General features: G+C 36.6%; 5 protein-coding genes across 28 annotated transcripts; 4 read left to right on the top strand and 1 right to left on the bottom strand.

Moving 5' to 3' along the window:
- The first annotated feature begins 3,581 nt into the window (after positions 1 to 3,581).
- Positions 3,582 to 10,768, top strand: LOC103409726 (alpha-mannosidase I MNS5-like). Of its 23 annotated transcripts, none has more exons than XM_070824134.1 (11): positions 3,616 to 3,971; positions 4,279 to 4,483; positions 4,867 to 4,995; positions 5,560 to 5,698; positions 6,073 to 6,181; positions 8,607 to 8,684; positions 8,771 to 8,950; positions 9,144 to 9,240; positions 9,685 to 9,839; positions 9,925 to 10,066; positions 10,223 to 10,768. In XM_070824134.1, the coding sequence occupies exons 6-9, from the start codon at positions 8,645 to 8,647 to the stop codon at positions 9,788 to 9,790; spliced, it is 423 nt and encodes a 140-aa protein (XP_070680235.1). In that variant the 5' UTR covers positions 3,616 to 3,971; positions 4,279 to 4,483; positions 4,867 to 4,995; positions 5,560 to 5,698; positions 6,073 to 6,181; positions 8,607 to 8,644; the 3' UTR covers positions 9,791 to 9,839; positions 9,925 to 10,066; positions 10,223 to 10,768. The 23 variants fall into 23 exon arrangements, with proteins under 23 accessions (XP_070680229.1, XP_070680239.1, XP_070680233.1 ...); XM_070824130.1 differs by having other exon boundaries at positions 3,630 to 4,189; positions 4,927 to 4,995; positions 8,610 to 8,684; XM_070824129.1 differs by having other exon boundaries at positions 3,630 to 4,189; positions 4,927 to 4,995.
- Positions 10,769 to 11,800: 1,032 nt separating this feature from the next.
- Positions 11,801 to 14,723, top strand: LOC108173533 (uncharacterized). Its single transcript, XM_017332770.3, has 4 exons — positions 11,801 to 13,325; positions 13,449 to 13,506; positions 13,764 to 13,810; positions 14,466 to 14,723. Exons 1-4 carry the CDS (start codon positions 12,283 to 12,285, stop codon positions 14,608 to 14,610), a joined length of 1,293 nt encoding a protein of 430 aa, XP_017188259.3. The 5' UTR covers positions 11,801 to 12,282; the 3' UTR covers positions 14,611 to 14,723.
- A 927-nt stretch (positions 14,724 to 15,650) lies between these two features.
- On the top strand, positions 15,651 to 18,287 carry LOC103438145 (uncharacterized). Of its 2 annotated transcripts, XM_017332767.3 has the most exons (5): positions 15,651 to 15,818; positions 15,892 to 17,013; positions 17,127 to 17,184; positions 17,332 to 17,408; positions 17,992 to 18,287. In XM_017332767.3, the coding sequence occupies exons 2-5, from the start codon at positions 15,899 to 15,901 to the stop codon at positions 18,134 to 18,136; spliced, it is 1,395 nt and encodes a 464-aa protein (XP_017188256.3). In that variant the 5' UTR covers positions 15,651 to 15,818; positions 15,892 to 15,898; the 3' UTR covers positions 18,137 to 18,287. The 2 variants fall into 2 exon arrangements, with proteins under 2 accessions (XP_017188256.3, XP_070680228.1); XM_070824127.1 differs by lacking the exons at positions 15,651 to 15,818; positions 17,332 to 17,408 and having other exon boundaries at positions 15,846 to 17,013; positions 17,992 to 18,123.
- Positions 18,288 to 19,138: 851 nt separating this feature from the next.
- Positions 19,139 to 21,511, top strand: LOC103437751 (LIM domain-containing protein WLIM1-like). The gene is made up of 5 exons (XM_008376249.4): positions 19,139 to 19,506; positions 20,404 to 20,500; positions 20,605 to 20,639; positions 20,782 to 20,865; positions 21,043 to 21,511. The coding sequence occupies exons 1-5, from the start codon at positions 19,369 to 19,371 to the stop codon at positions 21,253 to 21,255; spliced, it is 567 nt and encodes a 188-aa protein (XP_008374471.3). The 5' UTR covers positions 19,139 to 19,368; the 3' UTR covers positions 21,256 to 21,511.
- A 3,742-nt stretch (positions 21,512 to 25,253) lies between these two features.
- Positions 25,254 to 27,253, bottom strand: LOC103420322 (uncharacterized). Its single transcript, XM_008358380.4, has 3 exons — positions 26,778 to 27,253; positions 26,305 to 26,474; positions 25,254 to 25,648 (listed from the first exon to the last, which is right to left on the bottom strand). Exons 1-3 carry the CDS (start codon positions 27,094 to 27,096, stop codon positions 25,532 to 25,534), a joined length of 606 nt encoding a protein of 201 aa, XP_008356602.3. The 5' UTR covers positions 27,097 to 27,253; the 3' UTR covers positions 25,254 to 25,531.
- Between the last annotated feature and the right edge of the window lie 210 nt (positions 27,254 to 27,463).

The following is a 27,463-nucleotide window of genomic DNA, read 5'->3' as shown; positions in this document are numbered from 1 at the left end:
ACTCCCCCTCCTCTCTTAATGTAAAATATATCGTTGTACGTAAAAAAATGTATACGTGAAAATATCGAGCTAAATTGTATTATGTTATTAGTTTTACTCATTATTACAATTACATTGTTGTTTCATTCATGTTGAAGCGAAATCAGGTATACGTGAGTTGCATAGCTTGCGCTAAATAAATAACAATTTTCAAGGAAAAAGAATGGAGGAGGATCATTGTGTTGTAATATTAAGTTTTCTTTCTTTTTTTCTTTTTTTGATCATGTTCTTACAACGCAAATATTGCTGCTAGCGTTAAATGATATCAATGATTTAATCATGACTTGTTCGTAACTCAAGTTGTGTACACATGTAGCGCTGTTTCGAGTTCTCATTTCATATATGATTTGCTATTCAGCCCCAAATGTTGGATGATCGATCGATGTAAACTTGAGGATGTGAAAAGTTTTGGCAATTCGGTTACAAAGATTAGTCGAGAAACTTTTCGTCGTAACTTACTATGGCCGCCAAATGTTACCAACACATTCATGCAAATCAAATCAAGTAAGGAGCTAGTTTACTTATTTTATTAAAAATAGAATCAAGAATTGATTTCATTCAATTATTTGATTAAAAATCCAGCGAGAGTCCTCTCCATGTGTGAGGGCAGAAACAAAGTTCGGTTTTCTCGTTTAGCCGCGGGCCCTAATCTCGATCCTTTTTCCTCTTTAGTTTTTGATAATTATTTTCAACCAAAAAAAAAAACTATTTTCAACAAAAAAAAATTATTTGACAAAAAAAAACAAATTAAAATAATTATTCTCGTTTATGACATACTCTATTTACCAATATTTATTCGAAATGCACATCCCAGTGATCCCGCTAATCCAACACTTTATTCCACAAAACCTTATCTGTTCGTTTTTTCAATGTAACTTAAATTAGTTTTGCTTTCGTGGTAATTACATTTTGCCAAAAATATAATAATAGTTTAACGTATAGAATTATAATGAAAAAAAAGAAGATCTTTTGATAAAACTATATGCCTTTTAGGAATTTAATTAAGTTTTTGATAAAACTATATGTATAATCATTTCCCTTACCAAAATTACATAACATACCACTACCCATCTTCACTAAAATCTGAAACAAAAAATATATGGAACTTTAAAGAAAAGCTCCTGGTACTGTTCATCTTAACGAAAAACCACATTTTTACACTAAAAAGTCAATCCTGGTACCATTCACTTTACCCTTTATTTTGTCCTTATCGTTAAAACTTAAAGTTTTCAAGTCATTTTTATTAGTTTTCCTAAAAATAAAGTGCACATCATATTGAAACAAATTCCCTAAAATCTAGCATTTTGATTACACTCTCGTCCTTTAGAGATAATTGTAAAAAAAAAATTGATTAGATTCAATTTATCTTCACAATATTGCTACAATTTAGCAATAATTATCTATGATTTAAGATCTTTTTTTTTCTTTCAATATAGTTTAAAGTATATTGTTTTTTGATCAAGTGATATTATAGGAGAGTGGACTAGGCCTCACAATTGACGCGCCACAATAATGTGGTTCAAATTCGCTTATGAAAAAAAAAAATTACACGGGAACTATTATGTTAAACTACCAACTGTTTGGAAAAAAAAAAATCATTTGTTAGTACCATATTATATTGGGCCTCGTTACTTGGGCTTCTAGACATTGAGCCCATGATCTATGTAAAAGGGGAGGAGCCCTTAGTCTATAAAAGGGATTCCTCACCCTCACAATCCTCAAGCCTCACATCCCCAAACAGAGGCTCTCATATTCAGAGCAAAGCTCTCTCAAACTCTCTCTTTCTCTGTGGGACTCCCCCTCACACTTGTAATCCATACATACAGTTATAGACAAATACAATCAACATCACTGTGGACGTAGCCCAAACATTGGGGTGAACCACGATACATCTTGTGTTCTTTACTTTCTTGCAGATTCACGGTTGGATTTGTGTTGTTCCAAGACCTCTCTGGTTTTGTGCATCAACACCATTAAAAACAAAACCATTTGGAAAAAAAGAAGATAATATTAAATGTTTGTAGAACAAAAAAAAAAGTGATCGAAAAAACGTATCTAGAAGAAGAGAAAATATAGTTTAATTACTAACATCTTCCTTAAATAAGGATAAATTAAAAAATTAACTTAAATTAAACAAAGTACAATAATGACATGTATTTTAACTTAATAGAGAAGCTGAGGTGGCTATTAGTAAAAGCATTTTAATCAAATCTTTAATTTAAATAATATAGAAAATTTGTAGGGATTGTAATTTTCTCTAAAAAGAAATTAACATTTAAGGAAAAACATAAAATAAAAATAAAATGTTGTAGTTTAACGAACAAGGTAAGGAAATGTAAATAACTACGACAATTTACCATACTTGAGGATGAAAAGAAAACCAATCATCAATAATTTTTAACGGGAAATAAATTAGTGAAATGATATGCACACTTTATTTTTCTTTTTCTATAGTTGTATATATCTTGTTTAATTCAATGATAAAAAACAAGGATACATCTAGAAGAAAAAATGTGCGTTTCGGTATTATATTAAAGTTGATTGTGCGAATTCTAAATAGATTTGCTTACTGGTTATTCTATTCTTATTATATTCAAGCCATTTTCATTAATTTTCTTTTCTTATTAGGATTATATTTCCATGAAAATTCTTCTCCTCCCTCCTTACTATAAATAAAGACATTTATAGAAAAATAACAAACCCTCATAATATAACATATTTCTCCACTCTCTTGCCGCGCCCCTCTCTCCCAAACGCAGCTCACCAGCACGGCCACCCCATCGTGATCCCCATCTTGACCGCTTTGAAAACCCCAAAAAAATCTCAGCCTAAACCCCCCATAAAGGGCTGCTAAATCCATCATTCTCTTTCCGAGATGGCCAAGTCGACAACCAGTCCCGCAAGGCCCCAGAAGATTGACATACATCAAGAAGCCTAAGAGGCACCGCCACACTTCCACCAAAAGGATGACCCCAAGTTTCTGAGGAACCGGAGGTATGCCAGGAAGCACAGCACCAAGAACGAATCAGCCTCCGGGGAAGATTAGAGTGAGACCTTTAAATCATGGTTCTGATTGGGTTTTTTTTTTCAATTAGGGTTTGTTGATGTATGTTTAACTTTATGTTGGTAACATAGTAGTTTGATGTTACTGATTGAAATCAACGAATGATAAAAAAAAAAAAAAAAAAAACTTTAACGAAAAACTCATGGTACTGTTCACTTTAACGAAAAATCATATTTTTACACTAAAAAGTTAAACCTAATACTATTCACTTTACCCTTTATTTTGTCCTTATCATTAAAACTCAAAATTTTCAAACCATTTTCATTAGTTTTCTTAAAAAAAAACTAGAAGAACAAAATGAACAGAAATAAAGAAAAATGAGACACTTGCAGAGACATGGATTGGCAGAGGCGGATTTTGGATTTAAATGTCATTTTACATTAGGGTAAATTTGTCACTAAATATTTCATTAAAAAGTGGGTGTAGGATTAAGACATGTGGGTGGGTTTATCACCACTAAAAAAAATAATTATCGACCAAATTTATCTTTACAACCATGAATACGTGGCTCTGAACTCTGAATATGTCGACATTCGCTCCCCCGGCATTTTCTTCTCCATTTCCAAATTTTCTCAATTTTCTGTTTGGATCTCGGGAAAATCTTCAATTAAGTAGATCTTGTTAAGATACCCAGTTCCCATTCTCTCTCTCTCTCTCTCTCTCTCTCTCTCTCTCTATATATATATATATATATATTTTTTTTTTTTAATTTTCATTTGTATATGGTTTTCTGGGTAGGTCTTAGATCTTCAAAAGATTTCAGCTTGCTTTTGATTGTTAGACTTCACAAGCACTTATGACATTAATTCACAAAATCTTTCAATTTTTCAATGAAAGTTTTTGGTGAAATGCTATAATGCCTCACTGGGTATGTCTAATAATTTGGAAAGAAGAACTTTTGGAATCCCATTATTGCTCAAAGTTTTTATCTTTATTATTCTGTGCAGAAAACGGTGGAATTGCATTTGTTTGATCATATTGTGATGACCCAATTTTAAAGTTTAATTCCTGTTGTGGAGTTTAAGATTTCCCATGATTGTGATATTTCAAGATTGTCTCTCTGATTTTTGGTAGCTGTAAAATCAGGTTGCTAACTTCATCTCTGGTATGATATAAAGCTTTGGAACACTATTTCTAATGCTTTTGTTCTCCTTTCTTTTCTCAATGACTTTCAGGCTGCTGAGTGACTATAACGTGGAGACAATAAACGATGGGCTAAATGAATTCAATGTGGAATTCCATGGTCCAAAAGAAAGTAATGTCTGACGCCCCTGCTTCTAGTGGCACGCCGGCAAATTTGGGTCAAACAGGGCGGAAGTATCAAGTTTATTTAGAAATTAAGAATGCTATTATCCTGCGGTTGATTATCAAATCCTTTTTGTAAGTCTGTTGTTTTGAAAGCATGGTTTCTAATTAATTTCATTAGTAAGCAACAGGACTTGAGTAATTGTTTATTGTTGTTAATCTTGTATGTACCGACTGTTTTATTTTTCTTTCGTAATTGCACATCTGCTTCTGTCTGCTTAAGATGTAATTAACCAATCATGGAGTCCAATGTTTGGTAATTATCATCCCATTTTAGTAAAATTCTGACTCTCTTGTTTCAATATACCGCTGAAATGTTGGTTTTGTGTCATTATACCCTTTTATGAGTCGGCGATGTATTGCGGTTCCATTCTGTTTCACTTCTTGTTTGTTTTTTTCTTCTTCATTTGGTCTTCTTGGATTTCTCACATATATGGTGATGGATTTTCTTGATGCAGACCTTTTAAAAGTTTTTGAAGTTTTCCTTCCACAACTGTTGCTTTATCCAAATCTTTCAGGTCCGCTCAACGGTGATGCAGCATCATTGATGATGAAGGACCGAAAACTCTATGATCAGAAGGTCAAAGGTATAACTTCATCTGCAATTAATATACCCTTCTTTCACTAAATATGCTCAAACTAATAAAAAAACAATGCCTAAATTTTTGAACCTTCACCACAAACTCTCCTGCGAATAACATAAGTATATTAGAGGGTGGACCTTCCAAGCATGAGCATGTGTGTGAAAGAGCCCTTGATTGTAATTAGATGGTTCCATACTATCCCTACTTTTTCTTGGTTCCTTTGACCGCTTCTAGAGTTGGGATTCCAATATCGTCTCATAGCTGTGAGTGTGACTTCTGCAAGATGGTCCGTCCACAGACCATGACACTAATTACTAGTCTATCTCCGGTGCCTTATTCAATGCTTTTGGCCTAATACTTGCTTACAAGGTTCCACTGAATTTTCAGAGCTAGTCCCGTCTGCTTCAAAGATGTTATACAGGGAGTATTTTTAGAAGTTAGAAGCTATTCTTCCTTGGTTGCTCACAGAGCATAAACTAGCGGGAAATTCTTCTTTATTATCGCGTGATTTTTTTGCCATGTAAAGTATTCTGTTTACATTTTTTCATTGTGGTATGTGGACGCCAGAGTACTGTGAGCGACATGCAAAGAAGGAACACATTACCAATACAACACCAGACGAGGAGCGCGATGAGAACATTAGTGATGAGGAAAGCAAACTCAAGGGACAATGATATTGCTGGACATGCAGCATAGTGAATCACAGGTGCAGTAGCATCTTAATCCCTCATTGCTCGCTTATGATTTGAATTATGTTTACTGATACTGTGATCAATACTGGCGTAAGTTTAAATTAATACTGAGATTAAAAGAAAAAAAAGCATTTGTAATAAATTGAACAATATTTTTGCCAAACATAAATTAATACTGCAACGAGCATTATCCTATTCTATAATTCTAGCCTGAGGGAAAAAAAAACCCCTCGTATTCTAGCGAATGCCTATCTCATCCAAAACTACCCCTGTAATAACCTCGTGCTTGGACCTTGCCCTGCTTCTCCTTCGGCTTACATTTGGACGGTTGGTTGATTCAGTTCTTCCTTTGATGGTAATAACTCGTGCAAATTGCTTAAAAATCCAGGATATAATCTATTGACCTCCTTGTCAAGAACCTCATATTTCCCAGAATTGGCACGGTGCACATAGACATTCCTCAAAAACGTAACAAGCGAAACTAACAGATGACCTTCGTAAGTTATCCAACGACTTTTCCCATAATCGATAGTGGCTTTTAGGTCTTGACTCATTCGGTTGTACATTCTGGTTGAATTCCAGCCCATATACCTCGAAAAAGGATCAACTTGAAACATGATATTAAATATAATATTTTGTTCAAAGGCCTGACCTATCCGGAAGAAGTACTTCAGTCTCTTTTGAGAACTCATGAGGAAATGGTGTCTAATGAGTTTTTCAACATAGCTTTCGAACCTGTGAAAACAAGAAAACTTATTTAGAAGGACAGAGAGCAATACATATGTCAGGTGTACTTATTGCATAAATGTTGTCTTGTTCCAGGTGACTAAGGAACGCATGGTTAATTACCCACTCTCTCGTTTTTGAATTTGATATCAAGGATTGAGAAACGTTTAAAGCACATTTATTTATTCTCTCCTCCATTGATATCAAATGTAACGGTGAGTGACCATGAAATCTTGGTACCAATAGAGAATGAGACTCATATCCATTATATCAAAGCATTCTTACTCTATAGGTTTGTCGAAGAAATCCAGAAACAAGTTTAGGTCCCTCCATGTCTTTGGCAACCTTTCCCTTAGAAAGTCTCTGAATTGTATGGAGTCATTCCTCATGCTTGCTTCATACATGATAGCATTTTGAGACTTAATGTTTATAAGTTTTAATTCCCCGTCTTGAATGACATAACTGGAATGCCTGTCCAAACCAGAGTGGGTTAGTTTCTGTTTGTGGGTGGACGCAATGCTCTTCAAGATTCTCCTGCAATATTTAAACAACAAAAGAAGAAAGGTAATTACTTGATTGATGCAAATTTATTCAAAAGATATGAAGATAATTCAACAGAAGAAGAATAATTACTTGATTGATTTGAGCCACCACATTTATCAAATCCTTATCAAAAATGTTAAGTGATAAAAAAATTAAGGGCCACTTGTTCCTACTAAAGAAGCAGAGGCAATAGAGGCATAGGTGGTTTAAGAACCAATCCGGAGTCGGTTGTTTACCTTGTCGGCTCGGAACCAAAAGCATTAGTATAAGTCCCCCAGTTGCAGTTTATTCTATTGATATAGAGTCAGCTAGAGTATAGATGGAGGCAGCAGAAGCAGTGGTTGAAGCCCCCAAATGGGAACCTATCAAACGAGAATTATTAATATTGAAACTAAGACTCATTCCGTCTATTGCTCTAATGCCCTTTCTCCATTTGGGGAGCAGCACTACTAATAATTCTCGTTCGATAGGTTCCCATTTGGGGGCTTCAACCACTGCTTCTGCTGCCTCCATCTATACTCTAGCTAGCTCTATATCAATAGAATAAACTGCAACTGGGGGACTTATACTGATGCTTTTGGTTCCGAGCCGACAAGGTCAACAACTGGTTCCAGATTGGTTCTTAAACCACCTATACCTCTATTGCATCTGCTTCTTTAGTAGGAACAAGTGCCCCTTAATTTTTTTATCACTTAACATTTTTGATAAGGATTTGATAAATGTGGTGGCTCAAATCAATCAAGTAATTATTCTTCTTCTTTTGAATACATTTGCATCAATCAAGTAATTACCTTTCTTCTTTTGTTGTTTAAATATTGCAGGAGAATCCTGAAGAGCATTGCGTCCACCCACAAACAGAAACTAACCCACTCTGGTTTGGACATGCATTCCAGTTATATCATTCAAGACGGGGAATTAAAACTTATAAACATCAAGTCTCAGAATGCTACCATGTCTAAAGCAAGCATGAGAAACGACTTCATACAATTCAGAGACTTTCTAAGGGAAAGGTTGCCAAAGACATGGAGGGACCTAAACTTGTTTCTGGATTTCTTCGACAAACCTATAGAGTAAGAATGCTTTGATATAATGGCTATGAGTACCATTCTCTATTGGTACCAAGATTTCATGGTCACTCACCGTTACATTTGATATCAATGGAGGAGAGAATAAATAAATGTGCTTTAAATGTTTCTCAATCCTTGATATCAAATTCAAAAACAAGAGAGTGAGTAATTAACCATGCGTTCCTTAGTCACCTGGAACAAGACAACATTTATGCAATAAGTACACCTAACATATGTATTGCTCTCTGTCCTTCTAAATATGTTTTCATAGGTTCGAAAGCTACCCTTTCCTCATGAGTTCTCAGAAGAGACTGAAGTACTTCTTCCGGATAGGTCAGGCCTTTGAACAAAATATTATATCTCAACATGACTTTAATATCATGTTCCAAGTTGATCCTTTTTCGAGGTATATGGGCTGGAATGTACAACCGAATGAGTCAAGACCTAAAAGCCACTATCGATTATGGGAGCGCAACCGAATGAGTCTCAAGATACAATTACGTTTACTTGGTTGTATCTTGCATAATCTTTTCAAGAGTTCAAGTTTCAAAACTATACAAAATTGTTTGGTGGTTTTCTTTGTAAGAAGGATATATGACTCCGCATCAACGCTAAATTCTGTGGATGGAGAATGAGACTACTGAAACGAGCACTTCAGGGTGTGGTGAGGGGCTTTCTTTTGCAGCATTCAGATGAGGACATCAATAAATTTGACTTTCCTGAATCTCATGATTTTTCGTATGAATTCAGGTTCTCTAATTCTGGGAATGGGAGCATTGTCCCGATTGATTGGAGACCCCAAATATGAATCGGCAGCTTTATGTGCTCTTCGTGAATTATGGGGCATGTGGAGTTCGTTGAATTTACTCGGTACAACGCTGGATATATCAACTGGTGAATGGATTGTGTATTCTTCCGGAATTGGAGCTGGTAGGTTTCATCGGGGCTTTGAGGTCTTTAATGCACCGCATTACAAGTATATTTAGTAGTTTACTGGGTTTCCCAAATAGTACAAGGGCCAATATTTCCTTGTGCAATCTGTTGCCGTGCCCATTCCTTAAATGTATTTTTAGTGCGTAGAGTTTGATGTTTCTGATGTTGGATTATGTGTTTCTTCGTTTAGGGGATGACTATCTATTTAAGGGCCACATCCTTGTTGGAAATGAGTTCTGGAGGATGTTTCATTCTGCTGTGCAGAAATATTTCAGACATGGTCCATGGTACAACATTTCTTCCTAGCCTTTTTGAATGCCTTATTCAATTCATTATTGGTACTTTGCAAGTGTTAAAAGTTTGGATTCTAGCTGTAAGATTAAATTGAGATGAGTAGGCTGCAAAGTTTTTGTGGTAACGCATATTACCATGAAGCTGATATGAGGACAGGAAAAGCAACGTATTGGCAGCTTACAAGCCTTCAGGCATTTTGGCGTGGCTTACAGGGAGGGAATCTAAAACTTGTCATACTGGTCTATAATGACTTCAACCTCAGAAAGAGTCTTCTAATCCTGAGATACGAACTATGATTTAGGTTCATGTTGGCGATATTGCAGCTGCAATGTATTGAAAAAGTGTGGAGTAATACCAGAGAGGTTACCGCAGTATTTCTTATAAGGAAAAAAGAAAAGAAAAGAAAACTGTCTAATAGGAACTGTAAAATAATGTAGGTATTTGTTGGACCATCAACGTTGCATCCCACAGAAAAGTATTATCCTCTGCGCCCTGAATTGGCGGAATCAACTTTCGACTTGTATCAAGCAACTAAATGTTTGATAATTTTCTTATTAGTTATCTTCATTTCCACATGGACCTAAAAGTTCAAGTGATATTTTGTAAGAATTCAGACATTTCTGGGCCCTAAGTGACAACTTTTCTGATTTTTTGTGTCGTTTTGTTTCTTTTATCAGGTCCATGGTATATTGAAGTGGGGCAGTCAATTCTAAATTCTCTGAACCTATACACCAAAGTGGAACGAGGTTTTGCTAACATCAGAGATGTCACAACTATGCAGTTGGAAGACCATCAGCATAGTTTCTTCCTTGCTGAGACGTAAGAGTTGTTTTTCCCTTTCACTGTGCAACTAGCGAGAAAACAACCATTGGTTTTTTTGTTTTTCAATTTTTAGCTGCATTTGATACTTTGAGGTCAGTGCAGTATACCATTACCTGCTAATTCATATTGGTCGTGACGTTTTAATTTGTGCAGACCGGAAAGCAAGCGCGATGTGTGTGCAAGTATGTCCTCCTACAACAATGAATTCGTGGGAATGTGGCGGAGAACAAGTTGAGAGTGCTTGCCACGTCCCAGATGATTGTAGTGACCACAGATGTTTAACAGACGATGAATGTGGAATTTACTCAACTAATTGTAGACGAAGATGGTGTGGCCTGGCCGGCTACTGCGGGCCGTGGTTGTTCATATGACTTCCACGGAAGACCAGAGTTGTTTCTGCAGACAAAAAATAAATGTAATTTCTGTAACTGAAGAAATCAGGGTATAGGAATATACATACACATCTGCGTGATACATTATGAGAGAGAGAGAGAGAGAGAGAGAGAGAGAGAGAGAGAGAGAGAGAGAGAGAGAGTTTAGGAAGTGAATAGCAGATTATGCAATATCAATTTATCCTTTAGATCCTTACAGAAATGTAGACTTGTGAAGTTTGAGTGGCTGATATAGTGATTGTGCAGTTTACTATTGCATACGAACATAAAACGTTGAATACATTTTCCCACCATTGTCTTAAGCAAATTTTAGATTCATATTGAGATCCAGAGGCTTGAAGTGTGAAATTAACATTTTTCATTGATTAAATACAATATAGCACAATTTGATTCCAACTAACGAAGAAGGAAAAACAATCTGTAACGGGTATTATAATCTTAAGCAGATTACAATTTGATTTCAATTAACATTTTTCTTGCCTCCAAACTTTCCTTAAATCTCAATGAATGAGCTGTCCTTAAAAGGCTCATTTCTTAAACCTGACTCTAATTAGAATCACTCTACCGTTTGCATACTTTTCCACTAAGAGCAGCTCCAGCGGGAGCTCTTGCTCGGGGGACAGGGGGTGAACAGGGCCAGAGAGCCTGACGGATTTGGTCCAGCGTGTGGCAGCCCGAGGGACAGGCCTGGCACGAGTTGCTAGCTCGAGAGCCCGAAGGCGACATGATGCAAGGCTGACGTTTGGGCGACGTCAGCCACGATTTAAAACATGGGTCACCGGAACCCTCAAGGGAGAACACCGGAATATTTGGTAGGGATTCATCCCGATTCCGATCTCGACTTAAAACTCCATTAAAAATTGTAATTTAAGCACAAAAATGATGCTAAAATGAAAAGGAACAAGATTTTACCACTGTAAGTAACAACCGTGGTCGAGCTTGGTCGGGATTGGTCACGGAGCTCGCCGGATTCTGGAAAAACGAAACAGAAAGCACACAAAATATCAAAATCTGCGGTAAACCCAAAAGTCAATTACCTTGCAGTGCTCTTCTCCAGAAATTTGTAAGAAAAAACGAAATCAAATTTGGAGTTGTAAAACATAAATTTGCAGTGCAAGGAAGAAAATTTCGGGAAGGAAGAAGTGGGAAGGAAGAAGAAAGAAAAATGGTAGAAGTTTCGGGAAGATCAAAAGGAAAAGATAAATTAATAATATAATATTAATTTATACAAAGTAAATAATATAATATTAATTATAAATAATAATATTAATAATAATATTTTATTATCAATTGTCAGGACTATTCAGTGTAGGGGTGGAGATGCAAAAGGCGATTACTGTTCATTAAGGAGTAGTTACTGTTCATTGGATGAATAGCATAGTGGATAGCCTGGGAAGAGGACTCCCACGCTGGAATTGCTCTAAACTCAGTTCCGCTTTTCCTAGAAACACACTATGGCAAGAGTATCACAAATACAAAAAGCGAAATATAAAAGGGCAAAATATATGGCATACATATTGGTTCATCACGAATTTAAACGAAAAACGACCGAACCAAATATCCCAAAAGTTGGGTACGCAAAACCAAACCGATCCCGAAAACTTGGATAACGTGGACCGTCGGATTTCGAATTTAGGGAGCGCAATCCTGTGTCTTTCTGTCATTCTGAATTTCTGAGACTCCGCCTCCTCTCGACTCGAACCTTCTCATCTCTCTCGACTCTGTCTCTCTTCAGCCCACCTTCTTCGAGTCTCGACCCATTATTGTTGTTTTGGAAAAAATATTTGACTTGCACCATTATTGTTGTTTTTCAGCACATCTATGGAGGAGGGGGAAGCCAGATCGGTATTTATACTCGTGGAATTTGCATGTGGTCCATGTGAAGCTGGATTATATGAGATAAAAATCCAACAGGGAGGAGAAGTGATGCGACCTAAGATACTTGAACCTGAGTTTAAGTTTGTACTCCCCAAGTTTTGTTGGTTTGAGGGTGCGAGATTGCACAACTCCTCTAAATTACACCTAGTGTTAAATAAAGGACTCTTACCTCGTCATAACCTCCCCGCTGATGACAAGCTCGGCTCATATAGGGGACAAATTTATGACACAGAGACTAGGTCATTGGAAACATTCGAGCCTCCTTTAGCACCTAAGCCAGTTTCATATCTTATGTCTGCATACGGAAAGCTTTATAATCTTGCATCTCCACAGTGCTTCCGAGTGATGCCGAAGGTATTGTTTGAGCGGTATGATTCCAAAACTGATTCTTGGGAATCTCTTACTCATTTTGCATATTCTCGGGAACGGTCCAAGATGGAGATAGCAGGTTATGCTGTTTGTCATGGATGTATTTTGGTTTCAACATGCAATTTTCGATTTGAGTTCATGGTTTTTCATATAGACAGTAATACCTGGCATCAAGTTGATATATCTAGAAAGGAAGCTTATTATTCTGCTTTTCGAGGGAGGGCCGTGGTTGTAGGCAACTCTATATATGCCTTATCTATACAACGTGGAAAGGTTATAGCGTTCTCGCTTAAGATGAAAATAGGGAATGATGGCCGTATTACCTATTCGCTAGAGGAACCATTCTTTTTGCCAGGACTGGAGAGTAGGGTTGAGAACATTACAGAATCTGGTCTTATTTCCAGGCCAACGGAGTATTTGGTTCATTTGGGGAAGTTGGAGTTCTGTCTTCTTCAAACTATCTCAACTCATTTGGAGGAGCCTCAAGAGATGTTTATCACCACATTCGAAATTGTCTGTGATGATGAAACAATGCATATCAAGACTTTAGATTCTAGTGTGTGTGATTTCCACATAGGACATTATGGTACACTTTGTATTTGTTTCAGCTTTATGCCGTAAGTTCGTACTTTCTCCTCCATTTTTTTGTTTCTTCTTTGTAATATTAAGTTCAATATTCCAAAATTTTGTTATATGGTTTATTGCAACTTCATTTGATGTCCGAGTATTTCATGTCTCAGAAAATGTGAGGATTTTGAGCCTGAAGAAGAGGAGAGTTTTCGGTTGGCTCATAAAAAGGTGACTACATATACATCCATACGATATCTTTTTCTTTGTTAAATACCTTTTATCAATGGAAACCAATTTTTTGTTTTGAGACTAATGAGTATGAAGGAATTTAGCTACATTCATCATTTGTGAAAACAAAAAATTGGATCCGAGAAGGAAACCAAACAAGGCCCAAGTTTTTTTTACTTGTCTTTTTCTTTGGTCGACAAGCTTTTTACTTGTCTGTGAGCTCTTGTTTTTAATAATAAAATTGGGTTATTTCACAGGGGAGAGCCAAGAAGAACAATGCCTTAGATGGTTTCATCTCCATGATGTAAGTTCATTCCTTTTTCTAATCTAACTTATGCACATTTCTTGCTTCTAGATAAACAGAGGTGGACTTTAGCTGAACTGTTCTTTTTTTTTTTTTTTTTTGAATGTGTGAATTGGCACAATAACCCTTAATCTATCTTGCACCTCTCCACATGTGTAAACTTTCATGGAAGCCTTGCTCCTTATGATGATAGGCATTCCTATATGACAGTGCCAGATTCTACTTCTCTTGGCTTTGTTAAACTGTTGTTATAACGTATTGATCGATAGGAAACTGCGGTTATACTGATCACATAAATACATTTTGGTTTTGAGTCATTTTGGACGCTCTTGTTTAACGGTTCTTCATCTTCTGGAGATAAAACCAACACTTATCTCCAACACACACACACACACACACACAGACACACACACACAGTGAGAAGCCTCAAGTTTACAGATTACGATGGTTGGTGCTGAGGAGTACGCTGAATATTTAACATCTGTCTCGTCACTAATTACAAAATAAAGGAGGTGTGTCAGATGACCTTTTTGGACTGTTAATAACAATTTCCCTTCTGAGATTGTAAAACCAATTTTGCCATCACTACATTCAAATTGGTTCTTTGGTTTTTGTAGCCCATAAGGTTTCCTGAGCATTTCTTGATTTGCTGCAGAAAATCAAGCAAGAGGGTGAAGTGGCCTCCTAAGTATGAGCTTAGGCGACTGGCTGCAGCATTCCACCCATTGCCTGTATGTGTCCAAGTGATGGCATTCGTTTTTGTTGTATACTTCTTATACAAACAAATATCCATCTATTAGATTGCGTAACAGAAAAAAGTGTTAGTTTTTCCATGTTATGGAGTTGTTTATGGTTTGGTTATTCATCTTTCTTATTTTGTTTGCATCATATCTTCACTAATCAACTAGCTCTTAATATGGCGTCACTTTCCAATATTTGAAGAAATCTCAAATCCAAATCGAGAAGACAAAATTTTTTCATCCGCTTTCTGTACCAATACAAATAGGCTAACCACCTTTTAAAGTACGAAACGACTTCAGATGCTTGAATTGGAAGAAATATATACCATAGCAGTTTCTGTCATTTCTTGTTCTATAAAATCTGCACCTCTAGTTAGTTCTCATAATTTGGTCCCTTCTACTGTCCCTTTTATTTGAGTTTGATTTGTGAAAAAAAAACCTGAATAGTGTTCATACTAGGGGGCACAGGCCAGGCCAGGCTGGCTCCAAATTTAATGAAACTGGACTATACTCTTTTGGAAATAAAACGGGGTGAGGCTGGGCTAGTAGTCACGTTTTAAAAAATGGAACCGAACCCAACTCGGACCGTTTGAAACAGGCCGGCTCCAACGGGTCCACAAGTCCATTTTCTAATCCAATTGAAAAACCTAGTTCAAACTTTCAGAAGACAGAAAATCCCAATTCTAGAACCAAAATGCAGATATTCCTAATTTGAACCAAGATTTAGAAAATCTCAAATCTAAAATTTTGTATCCACCTAATTTCCTAAATAGTACCAAATGCAAAAAAAATCCAAATCAAAGAAAGAACAATAAAAACCAAATTGAGTAAAACTCTAAACTCGACAGATCTCCTTAGAAGTCTCTCTTGAAGGATCTCAAACTACAAAAGGCAAACCAGGATCGACAGAGACCTCGATTGACAGATCTCCTCCATCTTCTTTTGTTACTAGAAAAAAAATCTCACTAATGTTTTGACTTAAAAAGGAACAATATCAATTTGGTCTCGCATGCAAATTAGGAGCGCGAGTTTCGACGGAAAGACCGAGAAATGTTCGAGGAGCGAATCCTGTGTCATTCTGTCATTCTGAATTTCTGAGACTCGGCCTCCTCTTGACTCGAACCCTCTCATCTCTCTCGACTCTGTCTCTCTTCAGCCCACCTTCTTCGAGTCTCTCTGTCTCGACCACATCACAGATAAACTACACGCACCTGCTGCTATCTCTCTCTCATTCTCTCCATCGAGCGACTCTCGAGCCCAAAATCGAGGTATTGTATTAAATTTCTGACAGGGTTAATATTTCTGGTGGATTATCGTTAAATCTGCAGTATTGTTTTTCAGCACATCCATGGACATGGAGGGGGAATTAAACTCTGTATATGTGCTGGTGCGTTATGTTTCTGGTCCATATAGATGTGGATTATATGAAATAAAAATCCAAAAGGGAGGACAAGTGATGGGGCTAGGCAATGTACTCGACCCTGTCGTCACATTCTTTGATAGGACTACTTTTGCGGTCCCAGACGAATATTTCCGAGTACAAGGTGCGAGTTTGGCTTTGGATACTGCCACCGTGACAACCAAGTTGCCAGGAAGTTCTTCTAACACCAAATTTTACCTATTGCTGAATGAAGGGCTCAACTGTTTCAATCGCTTTGTCAACACCCGTTACAAGTACGACTCGTACAGTGGTTATACGTTTGACACAAGGACTAGGTCATTAGAAACGTTAAAGCGTCCTCTAGCATCTAAGCCAGTTTCATTTTTTATGTCTGCTTATGGCAAGCTCTATAATATTGCATCCCCAGTATGCTTCATAAAGATGCCCGACACATTGTTTGAGCGTTATAATCCTAATTCTGAATCTTGGGAATCTCTCCCCCATTTTGAATATTCTCGTGACAAGGCCCACATGGACATAACAGGTTACGCGGTTTGTTACGGCTGTATTTTGGTTTCACTAGGTCGTAGTCGAGTTGAGCTAATGGTTTTTAATATAGATAGCAATACTTGGCATCAAGTCAATATTGCTAGAAGTGATGCTTATTATTGTGGTTTTCGGGGGAGGGCCGTGGTTGTGGACAATACTATCTATGCCTTATCTATACAGTGCGGGAAGGTTATAGGTTTCTCTCTCATGATATATTCGGAGGATGATGGCCGTATTATCTATTTTTTAGAGAAACCAGTCTTCTTTCCAGGATTTAAAAGTAGGGTTAAGGAGGATTTGAAATATGGTCACGGTTTTAATCCGACCGAGTATTTGGTTCATTTGGGGAAGTTGGAGTTTTGTCTTCTCCAAGCTGCTGCTACTTGCAGAGAAGACGAGTCTCAAGAGCTGTTTGTCACCACATTCAAAATTGTCCATGATGGAACCATGCATATCAGGACATTATATTCTAGTGTTTGTGATTTGCGCATTAAGGGTTATGGGCTATTTGACATTAATTTCAGCTTCACACCGTAAGTTTCTTCTTGACCGTTCCTTTCCTTGTTATTTAAATTTTAGTGTTCGATATTCCGTTATGTATTACGGATTGCAACTTTTTTTTATTTCTGAGTATTTCGTGCCTCAGAGAATGCAGGGATCTTGAACCCAGAAAAGAGGAGATTTTTCAGATGACTAGGAAAAAGGTGATGAATAAATGTGTTTGTATGACATCCTTTTATTTGTTAATACCTCTCTAGCAAAAGAAATAAATCGTGAACGTGTCTTAGGACTCTTAGGTTTTTCACCCGTCTTTGAGCTCTAGTGTTTTATAGTAAATTTGTGTTTCACAGGAGACTGCCAAGAACAACGCCGCCTCGGATTCTAAAGTCCATGATGTGGGCATTGAGGGTAGTGATAGATTCATGCTGTAAGTTCACACCTTAAAGCTCCTAACTTAAACTATGCAAATTTGTTGCTTCTTGGTAACAGAAGACTTGGGGAAAGGGATGGTAGAGTTGTTTAATATTTCATAGGATTGACATAACATATCTAGCAGCTCTCGGTGTGATTAAATCTTAGTGGAATTTCTGGAACGATAGGACCTGTGGTCATTTTAGCTCCAGAAGATGAAGAACCTTAAAAGAGTGTTTGTGATGACTCAAGCAGAAATGTATCTACGTGATAGAGTATAAGAATTCCCCCGTTTTGATAGATAAGCAGCTATATATTTTTCTTAAGAAAACCGGACGCTGTGAGGTAATTAAACTCAATATTACCAGAAATTTCTGTCTTATTTTTTTGGCTTCAAAGGATAGAAGCCATGGAGATGATGGTGTGTAGTAGGTGGTGAGTATTATCTGATGACTATTTATCTTATCCGACTGGAAGCTGTCAAACGAGACTTTAGTGAGATAAGGTTTTGTTGTCATCATTGTTGTTGGACTTTTTGTTAAAATTGTTTTCCGAGTAGTGGCTGGATCCCTAACTGAGAATTTCTTTTTTCCGTGCAGTCTACCGAGAAAGTTGGTTCTCGGCAAGTACCCTTTTAAATTTGATGTTTCGCGACTGGCCGTGATTCCATCGACTCTGCATTTGATGGTGGCAGTATTTGGTTTATGTCTTTTCTTCCTGCTAGGCCAACAAATAATCAGTTAATTAGGTTGTGTAACCAGAAAAACGTCAGATTGTGAATTAATTGCCTTGAGTTAATTACTTGGCTCGCTTTCCAAATATTTTGGAGCTGTTTGTGATTTTGTACGTACATTGTTGCGTTTACCTTGGTTATTCATCCTAATTGTTTGTGCTATTCAATGTTGGAATTCTCAATTGTATTTTGTTTCTTGGGTAATGCTAGAGAAACTAAATTTATAGATAAAATTTTGTAAACTAAATTACAGAAAGTTGACGATTGGATTATTGCTTAAGCGTTGATAAACTGGACCATACTCATTTGGAAATAAAACAGGGTGAGGTTGGGCTAGTAGTCACGGTTTAAAAAATAGAACCGGACCTAACCCGAACCGTTTGAAACAGGCTAGTTCCAAATCCAATTGAAAAACCTAGTTCAGAATTTCGGAAGATAGAAAATCCCAATTCTAGAACCAAAATGCAGAAATTCCTAACTTGAACCAAGATTTAGAAAATCCTAAATCTAAAATTTTGTATCCACCTAATTTCCCAACTAGTACCAAATGCAGAAAAAACCAAATCAAAGAAAGAACAAAAAAAATCTCACTAATGTTTTGACTAAAAAGGAACAAAATCACTTTGATCTTGCATGTAAATTAGGCGCGCGAGTTACGACAGAAAGACCGGGATATGTTCGAGAATCGAATCTGTGTGCTAAATAATTTTTGGCTGTGCTATTCTCACACCTTATTTTACTTTTCACACATCCTTGATAATTTCTATTCGTTGATCTTCTTCAATTATAGAAAATTAAAAATGTGTGTGAGAAGTAAAATGGTATGTGTGGATATCACATCCCAATAATTTTTTTCCACACCCGACAGAAGGACACGTGTCCCAAATGAGGACAAAATGTCAGTTTGCTTGGAATTTGGTTTGGTGGAGCCAAATTCAATTTTGGATGGATATTTACCAAACTACCCCTCAGAGTGTCCGGCTACCAAATATGATTGGGCCAAGTTCAAAAATATAAACCCATCACCATCACAAGCCATTTCCACATTTTTCCTGTGTGTTTGTCTGAGCTGTAAACCTTGGACTCAAAAACTGAAAGAGAGAGAAAGTGAGAGGAGAGAGAAAAGGAAAGTTTTTTGGGCAGTGGGTCTGAAAAAGTTTGTGTCTTGAGAGAGAATTTTGGGATTTGGATTGGTGGTGGGAAGAGAAGATTGATTATTGGGTGTGTGAATTTTTTTGGGGGGATGGCAACATTTGCAGGGACGACGCAGAAGTGCAAAGCCTGTGAGAAGACAGTATACTTGGTTGATCAGCTCACTGCTGACAACAAAATCTACCACAAGGCTTGCTTCAGATGCCACCACTGCAAGGGCACCCTCAAGGTATATACACACTCACTTTTGCTTTTATTTCATGGTTTCTGATGCTTTTTTGCTTCTTTTTTGTGCTCAATAAGTGATTTACTGAATTGGTTTTTTTTTGTTTTATTTTATTTTATTAAATTGTGAGATTTGATGATCATGGTGGAATTGGATGGACTTGTTTGATAAATATAAGAAGCTATTTAGCTGCTTAGAGTCCTGGTTAGCACAAGCAATTGACTGATCTTTGGATGTGGGCATAGATCCATTGGGGATTGAATTGTAATTTTGTGTCTTGCAATGCTGTGTTAAGGATTGAGATCTCTACATTTGATACATCTTAAATTTACCTGCTTGACTCTGTTCTTGAAGTGCTTTTTCCTAAATTCTACACATTTGAGAAAGTGCTTTCTCTGTTGGTAGAAAGTAAGATTGATTTTGAATTGTGAGTTTGATCAAGAATGGTAATTCACCCCAGTATCAATTTTACCCTCCAAATTAAACTTGATCAAGAACTTCTGTAAGGCCAAAATACTTGTTCAAAACACAGAAGGTACTGAGTATCAAGCTAAGGGAAACAACTATTCTGCAATTTTCACCTTAGCATTGAATGTTGGTAGCAATGTGCTCACTAGATTGCCAACCATGAATCCATGATGTCTTCTAGGTTTCCGAATTGTCACATAGGTTCTCAAAAACGGAGTTTTTGAAATCGAGTGGACCCTTTAAGAGTTAATGTTGTTTCGAATTTGAAATTTGTATGTTATTCAGAAACAAGGCAACTGCTTGTCACATTGAATTCTGTGTGAATGTTTGATCTTTTAAAAATGGAAAAGTTTAACTCTGCTTCTCTTGTTGTAGGTGTGATATTTATGAGATGTCTGATACGTTTATCCTTATTTACTTCTGTCTGTGCAGCTCAGTAACTATTCCTCCTTTGAGGGTGTTTTATATTGCAAGCCTCACTTTGATCAGCTATTTAAGATGACTGGCAGCTTGGATAAAAGTTTTGAAGGTGATAAGCTGCTCAACTTGTCTTAACACATATTTTCGTATGCTTATAACTTCTGGCTAATTTGTAATGTTGGATTATTTTTTCTCCCCATTATTGTTTTCTAGGTATACCAAAAACTGTTCGAGAAAGATCCGATCAGGTACCTGCCTTCACCTGCTAACTCTTTTGCGTTTTCCTTCATAGAATTTTCCAAGTTAATTGAAAAAAAGTAATTTATTTATGGGATTTAACCCTTCTTTGTGGAAGTTTTTATATTTACGCTAACTATTTCCAGTACACAGACCAACAGTAAAGTTTCAAACTTATTTGCTGGTACTCAAGACAAGTGTGTTGCTTGCAAGAAAACAGTTTACCCCATCGAAAAGGTAGATTTCTGTTTCAACATAACGATGAGCTTCCTCAATCCAAACTATATGTCAGCTCTCTTGGATCTGTCCCTTTCCCATATAAACAATTGCCGATGTTAAAATGCGTTATTAATATATAGACGGTGTGACATTGTAGAATCCTGCATTCTATAACCTGCTTACTTCTTGTTCCAGGTGGCTGTTGACGGCACATCATACCATAAACCTTGCTTCAGGTGCAGTCATGGAGGCTGTGTGATCAGTCCATCAAACTATGTAGCTCATGAGCATCGTCTCTACTGCAGGCATCACCATAGCCAACTCTTCAAGGAGAAGGGAAACTTCAGCCAGCTTAGCAAGCATGACGAAGTTAAAGAGGTGACTGAGAATACAGACGCAGAGGCTTAGTAATTCTATCAAAACTTTTCACACTGAGACTGATCACTCTCACCGCGGAGTTTCTGAGCAAGAGTCCAACTAGCATGTACAAGAAGATCTATTCAGGTTCTGTTTTTTTCTATTTCTATGTAATGTGTTGCACTTTCGGGTACAAAAATTTGTATTGCTGCATTGTTGCAAATTTTTGAGTTTGAGTTTGAGTTTGAATGGATGATATACTGCAAATTAATGCATAGTTTTCGAATAGAATAGCTATTGGCCTTAATTTCTTATATATCTTTCATCCTCATCCTTGCCTAAGAAATCCAACTTTCTGTCACCTCATCTTAAATTTCTTAGTATATATATACATCCTTCTTCAATGTAGAAGTTGACGGACTTGCCAATAGGAGCCATGTATTTGTATTCTGCATAAAGGACTGGTTGGTTTCTTCAGTTCCAAACAGCAAAGGCTTGAAAATTTGATTGAAAACTAAATATGCAGACGTGCATATTGGATAGAGCGGAAGTGCTTTCTCCTATATATCTGAGTTCAAAATTGCAAATCTCACTCCCACAGTTTAAATTAGTTTAAACTAGATTATCACTTGTATTTTGAAAAAGTGAACACTAAATGCAAGAACTTATAAATTGTAATACTTTATTGGAAGTGTGGAATTTTTGGCAGCAGAACACCAAGTGTTATAATACAAGTGGTTAAATATTTGAAAAAAAACCCGGTACACCAAGTGTCATAATACAAGTGGTTGGATATTTGAAAAAAAATATTTTCAACCACTCGTATTATGACACTTGGTGACCAGGCGTGATCACGACACATTGAAAAATCTTTCTCAATTACACTATTATAGTAGGAATATTTTCAAATAGCATCATTATAGTAGAAGATACTATCACCGTAGTTTGTATGAAGATCATCTACATATTATGTGGATATTGTCGATGTTCCCCCAATATACTAATACCAAATAGTCTCGCATAGTCAGGATATCATACAACTAACGTGTCGAGAAGCTATTATTATTGGTTGGAAATTGATAACCGCACTATTTTTTTTCTCCTACGCATTTTTCGTTATTTTTTTCCCATTAAATTGAAAAGAGAAGACAATGTGTAATTATCGTTTCTCAGTTAATTTTGTGAATTTCCTGATTTGATGGTGTTGTTGGAGAGATCTTCCTAAACAAAAGACAGGCTTAAAACATGAGAGATTTTTTAGTATGATCGGAACACGGGATGGTACACCACATGTCACAAATGGTGAGATATATGTGTTTAAAAGTTAACAACTTAAATATTAATTTTTTTTACCATTTATATAAAAACACATGATATACCACTCGTGTTCCGATTACAATGATAAATTTCTCCTCAAACATTTTGTGATAGCCCTCTAGGCCAAGAACTTTTGTTGATTGTTATGGGCTTGCCCCACTTTTTCCCCCCCAAAAGTCCATTTTCCCTTGGTACGCACACGATTTAAATGTTTGGAGAACTTGTTCATATGCTAGTGCATGCTGGTTTTGCAAGAAAGATGAATGCCCCAGAGGGTTCTCTCTCACTCTCTGTCTTATATATAAAGAAAGGAGTAGGATTCCCTCCTCTCTTTTTTTCCCTCCCTTTCTCTTCCTTCCTATTTGAACGGTCACGGTTAAACCACGTCAACATCTTATATTAATTTTGAGCGGTCACAGTTAAGTCACGTCAACATCTTATATTAATTTTTTTATAGCAAGAGAAAGACAAAATAAGAGAATGTGAGAGGAGGAGATGGAAGGGGATGGAAAGATGAGGGAAGAGAATCATATTCCATAAAGAAAAGTATCTCTGCAACCATTTTGAAAAAATAATTGTAGATTAAGTCTCTTTGAAATGAACTAACTGGATGCAGCTAAAAGAGATAGTGAGAAGTAAGTAAGGTATATTTAGAAAGAACTCAAAGTGTTCTTCTCAGGGAAGAAGTCGTAGATTTGTTTGGATGGGAAAAACAAAAAAATTACAAATTAAGAAGTTAAAGAATTTATTAAACAAAATACTTATCTATAAGATTTTTCATACAACATATTACAATATCTCTCGATGCATTTTCATGTTTTGAAAGCGTTGCATGACAACTTCATTACCATTACTATCAAATATCTCTCTGATTTCTTATTCAATTCTTTAGAAATTTCATGACAAAAAATGCTCTTTTAACTTTGGCAGTAGCTATGAAAGAGTTAATGCTAATGTTAAAAACAAGTAAACTAATGATGCACCTCGCTAATGTCACCAGGATGTTCTTTTTTTCACCAAAAAAACTTAGTTGGGGAATCTGCCCCTTGGGCCCAAGGTGGCTCCATCCTTAAGTGTTCTTTAAAGAGTTGGTTACGAAAACCGCTTGCATCTGTTCGAATCTTCATTCCGATAAATTAGAATTGTTTAAAATATCATTTTTGTTAACAGAAAAGGGGATAGCCTAGATTAAGCAACCCAAAAATATGCATGGCATATTGAGAAAGTGGGCAACAATGGCAAACGAGTGGGATATCACTTATTTCATGGAATAATCCGAGGACCCCAGAATCCCTAAAAAATGTATAAATAATCAACTGAGAGAGTAAGTTGCATGCCTAAGCAAAAGCAGCCTCGTGTGAGCTGTTTGCAATTGTCTTGTCCTACTTCAAAAGCTCTTCATGCGGAGAAATTTTTAATTGTGACGGAAACAAGGATGTTACATTATATGTTTTTTTATAAGTGGTCGAAAATTTTATTTTTTAAGTTATTAATTTTTTAACACACATATCTCATTATTTATATAATTATATGTGATGTACTATCTCATGTGCCCGTCACATTGAAAAATCTCTCATTCATGTGAGCGAAGTGGAGCAAATAAATTTAAAAAACAATAAAAATAAAAAGGAAAAGCGAAAAGCCGTCTTTTGCTTTGTTATTTTTGGTCTGTCTTGCTCTGATACAACGAATGGCAAGAAGATGAGGAATCAAATCAATGATGTTGTGTTGTTGGGAAGTTTCCTTTTTACCTTTGCGTTTGCGTTTACATTGGTTAGAAGATGTCAAAAAGTACAGGCTTTTGATGATTAAAGCTAACTTTGCAACCTTATATAGCCAGCAGCTTACTGTTGTTTTGTTTTGCTGATTGAGAATATTTTCTATAGTTGGATGCTGAGATATTTCTTCCCTTTAAACATCTTAATTTGAGTATAATTAGGAAGTATGACTCACCTATGACGGAGTATATATATCTGTCACGTGTTATATACGATATGACATGGTTTTATTTCATTCCTCACTTGAGTTACATGAGAAAGAATACAATATTTTTTCTTGTTCTTTACGTGAATCACGTGAAGTGAGATATAACGTAGAGGTATGGAGGACGTGTACACCTGGTCGCGGAATAAGTAAGCTTTCGGGTAATTATATGAGACATTAGGGACATGGATATAATTACATTATCCCTAGATCTGCAGCCTGACTATGATGGCTGTGTGCATGCAGCATTACATGATAAAAAATTTACTTTTTCCATCTCTTCTTGACATATATAGCAGCTTTCATAGAATCAAAATTCTTTATCCGACATTTTGTACAACAATTTGGTAGTTGTCTGAAACTTAAACTTAGCCTGATTTGGAGGAGATTAATTCTTACATGTAATGAAGGATAAATCTCCATCACTCTATCTTTCGCTCCGCGTCATTCAATCTCACTCAATATCATATCGCTGCTTTTAATTCAAGAAATGTTCTTACTTGTAATAGGATGAATCTCCATCCCCTTATCTCGTTCATTAAATGCGATGCGATATAATAAGTGAGATAAGATTGGTCATCCATTACTCTAAATTTTTTCTCTTGAATCTTGATACGAACAAATTCTGAACCTTTGGCCATTATATATTCTGGTTCAAAAACAATCTGCAAGGTATGATTCGTGAGCTAGTAAACTAAATTTATTTAACAACTATTAATTAACCAAGGAACCAAATCAAACCAAAGCAATTTTCTTCTTGAACTAAACTTTCATTAAAAAAAAAAAATCTCTTCACTAATTAATTCTAGACATTCCACCTCTTTCTGTACACAACTTAACCCAAATCCCTTCACCTGAAGACCACCCCTTTCTACCTACACTCTTAAATGTGCCCTACTGGTTTTTCAAATCAAAAGAACTCCTCATGCTGCACATCAGGAGGAGCTTTGATCTTCATCTTCTGCAGGTGGAGTACTGATTGATCCACTACTCCTCCACTGAGTTGCTTACGCGTCATGTGGGAAGATTAGGAGACATTGATATCTCGACTTGCAGCCTCTGAGATGCTGTGTAATGAGGGCTGCCACGTTCTTGATGTTGTTGTTGTTCTTGGTCGGTGGGCTCTCTCACGTTTGTTATTCACCTGTTGAAAATGTTTGACATGATTAATTAGATAGTGATTTTCACTTAATCAGTATATTAACAGCACAATTAATCCAAATTAATATTTATTTATTTATTGGTTCCTTCAATTATTTGTTGATTATATTTGTTTATACATTTAGCACAGTACTGAAGGGAGTTTCAAAGCATTTTATAATTTTGTTTATTTATTCATCTACTTAATGATTTAGGCCGTTACAGGAGGAAAACTCATTGCTCTTTCCCCGATTTTATGCTGATTTAACAAATCAAGGAATCTTCTTTAGTTATGAACTTGTCTAAATAATTATTTTTTACTAAAAAACATGATTAGTCAACAAAATGAGATTGACCACTTCAAGCACAATCAAAGCTCAGCTCAAAAGGAAGGGGTTTGCAGTTCAGTGATTAAGAGCGTTTAACTTTAAATTTGAGATTTTGTTTTTGACTTTCGTCAAAAGAAAAAGGCTTAAGTTCAGTAATTAAGATCGTTTGACACTAAACTTGAAGTATTGTGTTCAACTCCTAGTTGATTAAGAGACTCACCATGTATGCAATTGTAAAAGAGAATCTATTCGAAATGTGACAGAGGGATCAGATGTACGGACCTAATTAATAATCAAGGAGGATAAATTTGTTAAATCGAACTTTAATTACCTGGATGTCCTTCTCCAGCAGCTCAGAAGTCTCAGATCTTCTGCCTGATGTCAGAACTTGCTTCTCTCTCATCACCCTCTCTACTTGTGGCTGCTGCTCTCCTTCCACCCGATGATTGTTATTTCTCTTCACCTTCGCTTGTTTCCTTGCCCACAATCCCTTCATCACTTCTAAAAACCCAAAAACCAGGATTTAATTAAACTCTCACAATTAAAAAGGATAAGTGAGTACAAAAATAAGAAGATTAAACCTAACAAAGTGCGGGAATTTGAATTAAGCTAGTTGGTTATGATAGTGTGCCGCTTTAACTAAGGATTATGGCAATCTGTCGCCCTCAACTCTAGTTGGTAAGGACTGTGTATCATAACCTCAACCATAACCAATCCTTAGTTGCCGACTTAGTTGGTCAAGGTCGTCCCGTTGATTAGAATAGTTTAGAATAGTATTACAGAAATTGAGCAAAAAGTGCAAACCTTGAGTGGCGATGAGTCTGTAAACTTTGCCAAGAACAAGAGATTCGGTTGGCCTGAGGAGCTTTATGCGCGTCACTCGAACCGAAGAAGCGGTACTCTTGTTGTCGTTTGGACTCGAATTCTTGTATTTCCGGTCACCGCCAGTGTCGGTGGTGGGATTGGAGGGACACAAGGTGGTGGAGATGAGAAGAGCAACATAGTGGCCAGGGTTCATCTTCATGATCTCACTTGCACTCACTTCCCCATAGAACTTCTCTTCTTTCCCACTTGGGTGTTGTACTACCAGTGTTGCTGCATCAATTGCCTGACAATTTCCCATTTCTCCCTCTAGTTCCTCTCTCTCTCCTCTCTCTCTCTCTCTCTCTCTCTCTCTCTCTCTCTCTCTAGAGTGAAGTTGAAGAAAAGGGATGAGAAGATAGGGGAAAGAGGACGTGGTTTGAGCTCTACAACAAGCTCTTTATAGCCACCCACCAACATCCACTTACCATCCTTTGCATATCCTTGCTTATATTACTACTGTAATTAAGGTCCAAAATATAATTAAGGTCTGATTAGGGTTAGTTTAGTGATTTAGGTCCAATTTTCTATGACGTGGAGATATGTAATTGGCTGGCTGGACAAAAGAGAAGTTTGGACCCTACAAGGGTGGTTGCTTAATAGATGCTTTGAAAAAACAATTAGATGCT

Source organism: Malus domestica, chromosome 06, assembly GCF_042453785.1.
Source record: "Malus domestica chromosome 06, GDT2T_hap1".
In the NCBI taxonomy this organism is placed as follows: Eukaryota; Viridiplantae; Streptophyta; class Magnoliopsida; order Rosales; family Rosaceae; genus Malus; species Malus domestica.
The sequence above is the reverse complement of the archived record's forward strand: the minus strand, read 5'-3'. Positions and strand labels throughout refer to the sequence as shown.